The 13563-nt window shown below is 39.9% G+C and overlaps 1 protein-coding gene across 1 annotated transcript in view; it reads right to left on the bottom strand.

Annotated features, from left to right (window-relative positions):
- Positions 1 to 13563, bottom strand: part of GALNT12 (polypeptide N-acetylgalactosaminyltransferase 12) — a 53030-nt gene that overhangs the window by 10557 nt on the left and 28910 nt on the right. Inside the window, exons 7-8 of the mRNA XM_083824032.1 lie at positions 12653 to 12784; positions 4874 to 4987 (exon numbers count right to left, since the gene is read on the bottom strand). Of these exons, the coding sequence (XP_083680158.1) occupies positions 4874 to 4987; positions 12653 to 12784 (246 nt within the window). The remainder of the gene's footprint in view (positions 1 to 4873; positions 4988 to 12652; positions 12785 to 13563) is intronic.

Here is a 13563-nt window from a genome sequence, read left to right on the forward strand (position 1 = left end):
AGATTTTGGAAGAGAAAAGCTAATAAAATGGTTAATTTCTGGATAACATTAAGGATTAGGGTTATATTATTAACAACCAAGTACATGTGTCTCCCTGCCTAATGATTATACAGTTCTTTACCCTACCTATACTGCTTCAAACGGAATAAATTCTTCTGGCTTCAGGCTTTTTCAAGTTCCAGTAATACATCAGGTAAATCTCTTCCTCCTCAAAAGGAGAAGGACTTTTTTTAGTGCTCTTTCCTTGCTCAGTGGGTTCTATGAACAGAAAAGAAACATTTTCAAATTGATCTGTGGCCCAGTAACTAGTGGCCTTACTGCATCTCTTTCCTTCAGAGAGCTGGTAGACTCCTTAAGTGCCATAGGGAAACTTATTAATTATAGAATTAATTATAGAATGGTTTGGGCTGGAAGGGACCTTAAAGACCATCCAGTTTCACCATCCCCACCGTAGGCAGGGATGCCACCCACTAGGCCAGGTTGCTTAAAGCCCCATCCAACCTGGCCTTGAATACTTTGGGGTATCCATAGGCCTTCTAGGCAACCTGTTGCAGGGCCTTACCATCCTCATAGTGAAGAATTTCTTCCTTGTATCTAATCTAAACCTAACCTTTTTTAGTTTAAAGTTGTTACACCTTGTTCTGAGGCCTTACTTGATGAGGTCTTGAGGCCTTCTGCCCAGTGCCTGCCACTACTGGGAAATCTGCAGGACATGCCACAGCTGCATCTGGGCACGCTGGTACAAGGGATGGTGGCTACCTCACCAGATTCTGAAACCAAACTCTCAGCCCTCTGTCTGGCTACCTGCTGCTCTTCTGCACACTGGTAGATGCTTGCACTTAACAGGTACTTTCTGGGTGAAAGAACCAGCAGTGATCTTACCAGGTCTGATCCCCCTTTCATGGAAACCCAGGGGCTTTTCTAAGCTCTTTGTCTCTCCCTGTTTGCCTCAAATGGGACTAGCCTGGGGGTATCGTCAGACACAGCTCAGTAATTACCAATCCTCTTACATCAGGAAGGCTTCCTGCCAGCACACATTGGTCCCTCTGTCCAGCCTCCTAGCCATACCAAGAAGGGCAATGGACTTTCCTGGTCTTGAATTTCAAAGCCCCTTACTCTTCTCTACCTGGGCAGACACTTCCACCACACAATAGCCTGGGGTGCAAGCACTCAGTAGCCAAAGTATTGCACTTTTTCTGCCTCTCTTCCATGTGCACTTAGTTTCTATCACCTCAGTCATATCTTCACGTTCTTGCTATAAAGAATACACAAATTTTAAACCACCCCCAGTTAGTTTCCTAACTGCTTACACAAAAGCAATTCAAAAGGACTGAAGGGAACCCTATCCCCTAGGTCATGGCACTGCTCAGTTGGATTCAAGGCAAAACAGCAACAAATTACCAAGGACCTCAGACAGTTTTCTGAGAGTAGTTTTACTTACTGAGAGATAAAATGAGTAGGAACTGGACTTCATAAATAATCAAGAGCACAGAGCTCTCTCCTCTCGCCACAGTGCACACAGATATTCAGAGGTCACCTTATGTGGAGAACTGCTTTCAGTGAAAACAGCTTTTGCAGTTGTCCCCTACATAAACAGCCACCTGCCACTGGCATATCATGCCAGAGGATGGGCGCGCTGGGGTGTAAGATACATATGGCTGGCCAAGTTAACATTCACTCATGTTAAATTCTACCACAATGTTTTTGGAGAATAACTTTCCTGAGCTGTACGCTGGAGAATAAAGTTCACTCCCTGCACACCACAAGATAGTGTGAATGTGCAGCAGTGATGATCACTGTCTGGGGAAAAAAGTGGTGAATGGTGGAACAAACATGGCAAGTGGAGGAAGGGATCAGAAGAAAGAAAATAGAGGAGAAAAAAATGGGAGCTAGGTGGGAAAAGGAAATACATGACAAGGTGTAAAACATGACCTAGTGTGGGGAACTAACTGGTAGAAGGAATATCTGAGGAGAGAGACACAGCAAGGAAGTTAGAGAAAGATTGTGAGCCAGCCAGTGTGGAACGGGAAGTGGTAAAGAACTATGCAGGGAAACAGGAGCTGAGACACGTGGCATAGAGGAGGGCACTGAGTTGAAACTTGCTTGCGAGGGTTTGCTGCTAAAGCCCTACAAGTGGAGTGACGAGCAGAGTGGAGGAGAACAAGCAGAAGAGCTCAGGATCAGGACGGAAGATCCCCCTCCAAAGATGATACAGAAGATACGGGCTACCTGTTGTTAGTAAATACCTGCGAAACTCTGTGGTGAAGCCCCCTGCTCTCAGCATTGATACAACCAGAATATAACCTTGCTACCACCAGTTCCATTTGCTTAAAGTGGTGGATGTACATGTGGGAGATTTGAGATGAACTAAGGAACTCACAAGATTGAGAATAGCCTGTCATTGTTAAGAATGACTGTCTACAGGCCATGGGGAAGGGAAGGAAATTGAGAGAAGTGTTCTGTGAGCCAGAAAAAGGAACTGGAACTTCAGAAGTCCCGACTCCTATTTCCCATCTCACCTGTGTTTCCACATCTCATCTTAGTTTAGCCTCCTTCTATTCCCACACTCACAGTTCTTCCTGCTGTCCGCTTTTTGTCATAGAACTACTACTTTCAACCTTACGCATGGCCTCATTTGCCAACTGCTCTCTCTGATTCCAAGTCAAGTCCTCCCACCCCCTTCCACCAAATCAGTCTCCAGTTATCCTGCTTCTTTCACTTTAACTGTGCAGAGCTCCTAACTATTTCTTCCTCTGCTGCACATGCCCTGACTCATACCTGCTGTCCTACCTCTGTCTGATATTTCTTCTGCCCTCTGTTACCTTGCCCCCCCCCCCTTAACCTGTCTCCCATCAGCCTGTCCACGCCTCTTTCCAAATTTCACTAATATTGTTTTGCCCATTTTCTGTGTATAGCCTTCCCTATGCAGGCTTTGCAATTCTCTTCTGTCATTTCATATTTGCTTTTGTGGGTTTACATTGCTGTCAGGTTATCTTCTCCATTCCTCCTCCTTCCTGCTCCCTGGATGCCAGCAGAGGGAGCAGTAATTGCACAGCTCAGAGAGCACCACTGCTGTCAGGCCGGTGCTTGCTCTATCACAGGTACTTGGAAGTATCACACCGTAAGCAGAGACATGAGAGCATCAAAATCCAGTGATGTGGTATCTTCACAGTGGACTCGGTAGATTTTTTAGTGCTCAATAAGCAAAGTATAACTATAAAAAATGTAATCTTGTAAGAACTCTTTTCTTATGAATTGTACTTTTTTTCTTTAGCCTTCTACCTCATAATACAAGAAAAAACAAATCTGTAAATGCCTTTTGGGTGTGAGCAAGTAACCCTGTAAATGAGACACTTCTCAGCCTATGAATGTAATCAACTTTGTGATAAGGAACTGGCTTAACTATGTTATCTTGTTATTAATTCATCTTCTGTATAGGTGTAGAGACACATGCTCAGCTTGGGCAGGAAGCTGAGCTGAGGGAGTGAAATGGGTTGGTGTGGCTTAGCGTGCTTGACATACATCTGTCAGTATCGATACACTTTGGCTTTTATAATGCACGATTCGCTTCCTCCCTCTCTCTTCATCTTTACGTCCAGGACAGAAACTTTAGGCAAGTTAAGACAAACTACACAAACTAATAAATAATGCCAAACAATAGTTCTACCGCTTAAGGCAATAAACTTGCTGGCAGAAACAAATCTACTTCTGTTAAGATTTGAAACAGAGCGCTCAGACTGTTGTTTTTATTTCCTAACTTATAAAGCAATTTATATTTAGAAGCTTCCTCCTCAATACAGACTTGTTTTCAGTCCTCAAGCTTTTTCATTTTTTAAAACAGGACTCAGAAAGACAGCTGATAAACTGCTTATGTGCCACAGATCTCTGGTCCTTTTCCAAACCTGTTTTTCCTTTCTGAAACAAATGTTTGGATTAATTTCATAAAAACACAGTTAAGCCACTGAAACTATCACACAGTTATGTAGGGTCTTGTTCAAAGTACGTATGTCTCTACCCCTCCCCACTAGGAGCATGCCAGACAGTCTAATCTGAGTCTGAAGCCAAAAACCAAGTATGTTATACACCACATGTCAAACTCCAAATACTAATTTTAGAAGGTGGTTATTAAAAGCCATGCAAAACAGCCATTGTAGATTGGCATTTGGTGCCCCATGGCATTTTTATCGTGGCGTTATGTGGATGGCTTTATGGCTATCATATCTAACCACTTGCACAGAGTTTCAATGTGCACGGAGAAAGATACTAGCAAGCATTTTCAGCTTTATTACTTAAAAAGCAAGAAAGCAAAAAAAACATTAGAACGGATCCATATTCTCAAGGATTGTATTGTCTCAGCCCAGGAGGATGTTTCTGCAGATGAGAGTAGAGGAGAAGATGCTTTTCCGAACCTCTTGTGCAGTTAGACAAGTACCAAGAAGAAAAGGCCAGTGACAGACACAGGCAGAATTAGGTGAGGTTTGCAGTGTTATTAAGGGCTTTGGTGATATGGACAGGCCAAACGTCACAGATGTGCCAGTCTGTCCAAAGACCAGATGGAGATGAGGGAACACTGGCTTGTAAGCCTGATAACTGCACTGTTGTGCTATTAACCCCTGTTAATGAGCTCTGTGGAAAGGCATGACTAAGGTATTCATGAATTCCCTGGTCTGGAGAGATACATCTTTAGAACTATGAATATCTGACCTCAGGATACATTGAAATTAAAAGCATCCAGTGGGAGAATCAAAATTAGATCTAAGATCATCTCACTGGCAATACATTCTCTTAGCCCTATTGCAATGCCTTTTACCATAGTTTTCACATTAAAACCATAGTATTAGCCAAAATGAACATTAAAAAAAATGAATCTTACCTGATTTTGTCCCATCCCATGACATGGATACAGTATGACCCTGTGTCCAGTTACTTCATGTTCATTTGAAGGGTTATAATCAAAACAGAAGTTGACCATTCCTTTATTTTTCAGCTAACCAAAACAAAAGAATATATTAAAGTAAGGAAAACACACTGCAGTCACTTTACAACCATGCTGCTAGACTGTGAGGTTTATATCCCAGAGCTGGTTCAAATTATTTAGAACGAACCAAATGGATCTGGTAGCAACACTTCTCTCAGACTAAAGCAAAATAAAACTGTTGGGACTGTCTTGACTTTGGGCATTGAGTCAGCCAGCCACGATGGCTTCCCTTAGGAATGACACCATGTCAAATGAAGTGGGCAGGAATCACCTACCATTAAATTATACTGAAACCCAGCTCCCTACTTTCAAATTATGTTGAAATCCAGCAAGCCTGCAACGCATACAGAACGAAAGAGTTTGCTGCGTCTTGAATTTCCACCACCCAGGATCTACTTCTTCAATTTGCTTATGAAAAGAAGACTACACCCTTTTCTCAGCTTTTCAAATAAGAGATGTAAAACAGAAAGTACACCAGTACCCTCTTGAGGTTGAACAGACAGTCAGATTTTAAAACCTGAAACCATGAAAACAGGTAAGATTTATCATTTGGAAGAGACACTGGATATGGCATTAGATGTTCTTTACTACTAGTGCTGATCTCTGACAAAATAAGTACTTACATTTTACATAAATTTTAAAATATTAAGCTACATCATTTCAAAAAAATCAGGCTAATTAACAAGGATTCGCATTTAAGTATTCAGGAGCCAAAGGTAACTGAAATTAAGTGGAACAATGCCATAACAATTACAGAATCCTAGTATTAACCAATTAACCAAATTTTAAAAAAAATAAAAAAGAACAAAACAAGTTTTGTAAACACACGTTCAACCTGAATGCCCCCATTACTGGGTGTAATTACATCACAGACAAAAAGAACAAGCAGAGCAAATCTCAGAAGTTACTTCAGCAGCGTGCAATTTCACTTCTCTTCACTGGTAGCCGTAATAATTATATCCTCTGTTTTTAGCGCAGAGAAAAAGCAAGACACAAAGGAATAGCCGAAGGCTAAATCCAACCAACTGAACCTCACAAGACCCAAGCACACCGCAGAACAAACCACAGAAGTAAGAAATTTAAACACTTGTGTTCTACATATATTTTTACTTTCCCAACATCGAATTTTATTACTACCTGATGTCTTCTTTCTACTGCTTTGTACCCACTCCCACTGACAAGCAGCCAGCTCCCAGCACTCGGTGTGCTTTGGCTGTGAGCCCAAGCCAGGAGGAACGAACATACTTAGGGCCAGGGAGAAAAACCATGGTGCTTTGGTCCTGCGGAGACGAGCTAGAGGCTCTTCCTCCTCCTCTCACCCCTGCAGAAAGAGGCCTATGGGAAGGATTTCCACAACTGCCCATGAAGCTGCCATGTTATAGGACAGAGAGAAAGCAGCAGAAGGGTAGAGCAGGGACAGACAGTTCTCCTGCACTGAGCAGTCTTCACCTCCTTTCCCCCTGCACGTCCTTCCCCCAGTCTTCCACCTCTTTTGGCAAACCTACTAATGTGTTAATGTATAAATTCGGCTAATGTATAAATGTAGAACTGCAGGCTGTGCCTTTTAATTCCTTTCTGAACATGTTATCGCTATATATTTGGTGCAATTTTTCATTAAAGTTGTTGTTTCATCAAACATCCGATTTTGGCATATTATAAAAAATCATTCTAATTTTTAGCATCCAAGTATACCAGAAGTGAAATAAATCCTCTGGTCATTCTTTCTACAGGCAACACTGCTTGGTTTGATGGGAATACGATATACTATTGCACCTCAATTCTGAGCTGTCAAAAGAAGACACTTTTTTTTTTTTTTTTTTTTTACCTTCGTAACACTAGGCAAGAACTATATTTACCAAAACAATCAAACAAAACAGGAAAGAAAACTCTTTTACAGATGATTTTTTAAACACATACCATAGGACAGACAAAACAATAAGCTTCTGACATTTCTACATTCTATGTAAAAAAAATTCAACTTAAAGCCATACCCACTTAAAAATGATAATCATCTCTCTGAAAACATAAATCAGTTTCTGTTGTTGTCGGTGGCTGTCCTCCAGATCAGATGGTCTCTCATTAGTATTTTTTAGCAATGTATGACTTTGCTTGACAGTCTACTGACTCCAGGAGGAAGATGATCGTAGCAAAGGACTTATCCTTGGTGCCTTTCCAGACAACCTGAAGCCTTTGCTATCATTCCAAGTGTGTGCCCTTCACTGTCATTACCTGGCATTTGCTCTAGCATGTGCCTTTTGTGGCCTGTAATTTTAAATAACTTATTTTAAAATGCCATGCACCACCAGAACTAGCACAAATTGGGCACAAGAATGCTCTCCCATGCATGTTACACGATGCCCAACTACAAAAAAAAAAAAAGAAAAAGAAAAAAAAGCTGTATAAAAGACTACTAGCTTAAGCTCCACTTCAGATGGTTTAAAACTCATTCTGTACTCATATGATCCTACTCTCATTTGCTCTCTCATTTTCTTCTTTGAGGCATAAATACTTGTGATATATGCAGACATATTCCTAAACATACATGGTCCATGTTTCTACCTGGTTCTTTTAGCTTGTTTTATCGAACATTGGTAGATGTTCTTTCATACCCACACTTTATCAGGAAACCAAATAGATGTTTTAGAACTTACGTGTGGGGATAGCAGATGACCTGATAAATAGATAAATGACCTGACCTGAGATGGCAAAGATTTGAAAGTAATCAGATTTTCAAATCTGATTGCAGCACCATTTACGCTGAAAAATCAGCGGTCTCTTCCTGGCAGAAAAAAAGTCTAGGAGAACTTGTGAAAATAGTGTTTCCCTTGTTAAATGAGAATAGACAGTTTAAGTTCTTTTTACATACAGTAGTTCTATCAAAATAGTAATCGTCCATTCATTGCTGAAGCTATCTTTGTTCCAATATCCACTGTAAACAAGTCATGCAATAAGAACAAAATTTTCTCCATGACTTACCTCAATTCTTTTGCAGAATGCTGCATTAGAGAAACAGAAGCAAGAAAAATGTTGATCACCTTGCCATTAAAACACAGAGTTCAGTTTTAAAAAGTTCTGCCCATGCTGTATTACCGGCTGTGCCTTTTCTCCACCTTTGTCTAGTGGTGAAACATTGCAGGTCTACTTTACAACGCCAATTAGCTACTGTTCTGTTTGGAGGCTGGGACAGGTAATGAATAGCAACCACTGAGATAATCAGCTCAGACCTTTACCTTTTACTACTTGGAGAAACGTAGTCTGTTTTTTCCTAATTTCTGGACACTTGCATATAGCTATAGAGATACAGATGACATTCTGTAAACAATTCTTTGCATTTTTTTCAAGATAAAATCAATTTCATATGATTGTAAGCACTGAATGAACAACGGATTTTTAACATTAAAACTTCATGATACTATTTGATAAACACAGCCAGCCTTCCTTTTCATCCACAGAATAGAAGAGAATCCTCTTTATTCCTCCACTGTGACACTGGTATTGATGCATTATTGGCATGGGCAGATAATATCCTGTTACACAATAAGACATGAAATTGTAGCAAGCCAACAACTTCATGGTACTGACCAAGCGTAAACTTTTACCTCAAAGGTAATTCCAGCAGTCACAGGGAGCAATTTTATTGAGTGCATGCTATTTTCATATCACCTTTTTGGGGAAAAAAAAACCAGTGTAATATCCTCAGATTTCTGTTAACTCCTGAACTGCGTGTACAACGTTGATGACTAAGATTGAATGAATTGATGATATGACACTGTTGTTGCAATTCAGCTGCTCACCTCAACAAGTGTAGATCTCTCTACGAAGCTCAAGAATATACAAGCACATCTCAAGCTATGTTTTGTTCACTTGAAATTAGTATCAAACACTTGAATTTCTCTCACTTCCTTAAAAAAGTCTGTCTCAAGCTTTAAGAGACTGCACAGCTAATGAAGTGGTGGAAAAGCCCCTGGACCATGCAAAATCCTGCATACTTGCCTATGTTGGGTATCAAATCTCAAGATCTAGTCAGTGGTAATATCTTAGGTACCAATTCAATCTCGAGTGGCAAATTCTACAAATTTTATTATAATGATGTTTTAGAGGTATAACCCACAGGAGGCTGTTCTGGAGTCTGATACCTCTGAGAACTTGTAACACTGGACATGCAATACTTTTTTTGCTCGTACATCTTGAGCTACATAGCTCAGATCCCTTCTTCTGAAAGCCTGTCCATATATACCACATTATTTAGGTAATTCATAACACGATCTCTAATTTCTTAGCAGAACAAAATTCTTCCTAGTTTTAAAGGCTGATGCTGTCTTCCTTCCTGATCTTTTTTAAGGTCATGTCTGGTCTGAATTAAAAGAAAATTATAACTAAGCATTTGGAAATTTATTGAACATCAGATGCTCTTGGGGAAGAATGTGGAAGTAAGCTATTAATAGAAAAAAATCAAGTTTTTGATCTCTCAGTTGACTCTGTTGGCCACAGATGTCTTTAAGGATAGGTGGTGAAGAGTCATGGACTAGATAGTTAGAATAGATATCGATCGGCTTAGTTGCTTCACATTCAGCCTGTATATTCCCTTGCTTCGTAGCTGTGAGCTTCCACTCACCACTAACAGGAAAAGGTCACAGCACTGCCCAGTCCCCCTATCTTCACATAACTGCACAATGCAGCAATGTCACAGTGCTGATATTAGACCCGAGATGGCTCAGAGCCCTTCCTAGAGGTGCCCACACCAGCCACTGCAAGCTGCAAAAACAAACAAACCACCAACAACAGAATCAAAGTCAAAAGGTTTAATTTCTGTCCTATGCAGAGCTCCAAAACTGCACATGCACTCCCATGGACTAACTTGTATACCTGTCCAAGGCTTTAAAATGGCTTAAAAAAGGCAGGTGGCTTGAGCCAAGGAAGGAGATGGACCATGACTATGCTCATAACCTGGCAGCTGAGGTGTCCCAAGAAGAAACACCCTGCACTCTCAGTGAGAGCTCTCGAAGTTTCTAGTGCGGTTTGCTTCACCATGCCACTGTGATAAACACTGCTAAGAGCTCGGATGGGAAGCCGGATTGACTTCTCCAAATTTTCCTTACTCTTCAGTGAAAATAGTGAATAAGGACTTACAAGGTGCTCCTGCACAGATGCTATGCAAGAAAAGGTTTTGATCAAATGGAGTTTTGGTAAGATACTTTTAGGGAATCTGTCCTTATGGTTATTTTCTATCTAATGTTGGTATCTCATACAGCAATTTAAACTTTTTCCAAAATTTATTCTCATAAGGACCTCTTTATCCTTAATGTTTGAGATAATATAAAAGGGGAAATTTTAAGTTTTGAACTTCACTGTTCTAGCTCTGGAACTTTAAAGAAAAATCTGACTTATATCAAAAAAAAAAATCACAAACAAGAACACAAGTAATATTCATAGTACCCCTTCTCAAAGTATGATTCTGTTCAGAGTACCTAGTGAAATTGTGACATTCCAGATTCATTGTTGCTAAATGGTTTTGGCATGAAGCATAGTAATTTTATTATTAAGACACCTTTCCCTATTTCTAGGCCTCAGGGAGTTCATAAGAAGGTAATCGTGACTTGAGCAAAAAATATTCAAAAATTTGTATGTTTAAATAAAGTTGTAGGCAGCAAGCATTTTCAGACAACCAATCCTGGTAGAGGTAGTAAAACTTTGTCAAGGTATCAAGAGAAAAACATTAGCACAAGTGTCTAACTGCCAGTGCAGGACACTGAGTTCCACTCAACAATTCTTGCATTTCTTTCATTACTTTGTGGCTGACCTATGGGTAATCTTAGAAAGATTTTCAATTTCAGTGTAAAGATTTTCAAGGGAGGGAGAAATCCCCATATCCCTGTTCAAAGAAATTGTCATATTAAATAACCTCACGCTAAGCAGAGATGTTAACAAAGCCAACATTTTTAAACACCGTGTTTTTGTGAACCAAAAAAGCACTACACAACTAACACAGGAGTAAAGAACACGATCAATGATTCATTGAAGTTAGCAGATGGGACTCAGTATCCACAAATCAGTTGAATCAGTAGGTGTCATTTTTGTACTGTCACTTTTTTAGAGTATAACTGTACTTTAATCACATTTTAAATTCTTCCTGCCAGAAAATGGTGTATTCTCATTATGCTCACAACTAGATGACAGCATTTACGAATTGTTTTTATAGAAATATATAGAGCACAGCTAAATTACCCCGTTGATACCTCCAGGAGCTCTGAACAAGAATTATTTTTTCAAGGTATTGTCCTAGACACCTTTCTTGGGGATGACACACACAGTTAATCATGAAAAGAACTGCACAAATCTCTTCCCTTCCCAAGAAGGGAGAAATGCTATCACCACCACGAGTCTAGGCTTTCTTTTGGCAGGTGAAGGATGGAGTCAGATGGGAGGTGCTGGGTAACAGAGGATACTACCCTTCCTACCACTGATCACATAGTTTTGCCAATTCACGTGCAAGCTCAGAGACAAGCAGAGCAGGGTGGCTGCTCTTTTAGAGGCTCCTTGTGGCTTTGCTGCATTGCTGCTGACCGATGCTCACCCAGAGGGAAATGTAGCTCCCTGGGGAAAACTGTGCCATTTCCCTATTAGAATCTTTTTCATTCAACAGGTAACAAAGCTATTAGGAACCACATCTCCCCGCAGCCTTCTCTATCTGTTTCGTATGCACACAGTGATCAGTCTTCTTCCCTTCTCCAAAGAAGACCCAGCAGAAACTGAGTAACTGGAGTGCAGACAACAGCAAGCCAGGGCTGTTGTGATACTGTCTGGATGCAATGAAGCAGTGTTGGAATGCAGCTTAGCTAGATTTGCAGAGTGACTGAGATACGACAAAAGTACCTAAAAGTCAATGTGGCATGTGTAATCAGGAAGGTATGTTATACATCCTTGCCAGGCAGAAAGGTGCAGCCTCATCTTCCTGGTATGACAATGCAGCAGGTATATGATGATTTCTTAGAGGTATTTGCTTCATTATCTGTCTTCATCCCTTCCAATTGAGATTACAGTAACATTATATATATATATATATATATATATATATACACACATGAAGCTACAGTTTATAGTTATTTGTAAGTTCCAATTAGCATAGAAACTTGTTGTCTCTTAAAAAGGAGAAGATTCTCATACTGAGCCAATGAAAATTGCTTATGAACCAATGCTTGTCAAAAGTGACCTCCAGATTAAAAATTGACACATTGGTTTTGATATAGAGTTCTGTATGATTGGTCATTAATCTTAATCAGATAAAATGTACAAATAATGTGTCAAAGCACACTGTTTCCATTTTCTAATTGAAAAATTGAACAAAATACTTCAGTGCTTTTTTTTGGTTGTTGTTGTTATGCAACATTTCAAGAAATTAAAAAGTCATCCTTTGCTTGGTTTAACACTCAAGATGTCATTTTGAAGGTGTAGCTCATGGCAACGTTACCAGTTCTGCCACCCTTTCACAGAACTCCTTTATAAATAGTATCCCCTCACATAAAGATTCTGATAGAAACCACATTTTGAAGTCTACCAATTCTAACTAAATTCTATCAAAATTCCAATCTGGTTTTGGCATAAAAATACCTTTGTAGTGAGTTAGCAGGAGAGCTCAGGGAACTGCGAGGAAGCCCGTTCCCAGCCACCACATACCATGCCGAAGAAGCCTGGTCTGTCCTCAGGTACGTGAAGCTCTGGGTACACGTTCTCCAAGAACCATTTGAAGTCCTTGCATTTCAGCTTCTCTCGAAGGAGTCTCCTCTCCGTCACATCTCCATATGGTTCCTGAAAGAAAAAAAAAATTAAAAAACCAGAACAGATGCTCCCTTTTAAATTATCTGTATACATTATTAGGAACCGTATGCTAAAGTGATAAGTAGGACTTTTAACCAGGAAACATCCCCATGTTTGGGTGCTGCACTTGATTTCATTATCCTTTCATTTGTAAAATGTTGACAAAAAAAGGAATTGGAATGGTGCACACAGAATTTTAAAACGTTCTAGAAGACAGTCAGTCTGAGAAAACTCCAGAATATCCGCAAGTGAGGAAGTCCTTGAATACAGATTGCTGAAACTGAGAAAGTGTAGTGAAAAATACACTTCTTTTAGCTGGATAACTGAAAATCTCAAAAACAGTGAATGAATTTTGAGAATTTTAAATTATTCCATCATCCATTTGTAAATTACCTATAAAAACGTTTTTCCACTTAACTGATGAAATTTGTAAAAACTGCCAAGGTTTCCTTCGAAATTCATGTGGGTATTTTTTGGGTGGGGAAGTGTGAAATCTTAAATCTTCAGAGAAAAGCCTTCAATGTAGACTTTCTCCTGTCTATGGATGGGAGCACAGTTCACATCTTTTCATGCCTATCTTCCAAATCTATCTTCATATTGACTAGGGACTTCAGACACTCAGGCATGATTTACTGTTTGCAGTCTCCAGATTCTTGCAGGTCACTTGACACACTCTTTTATCACACCAAAAATATATTTGCTTTTCTCAAAACTGTGGAAATATCACTGAAAACACAAAGCAGATGTAAAACAGAGGCAGAGATGCCTGC

Source organism: Anser anser, assembly GCF_964211835.1.
Source record: "Anser anser genome assembly, chromosome: 2".
In the NCBI taxonomy this organism is placed as follows: domain Eukaryota; kingdom Metazoa; phylum Chordata; class Aves; order Anseriformes; family Anatidae; genus Anser; species Anser anser.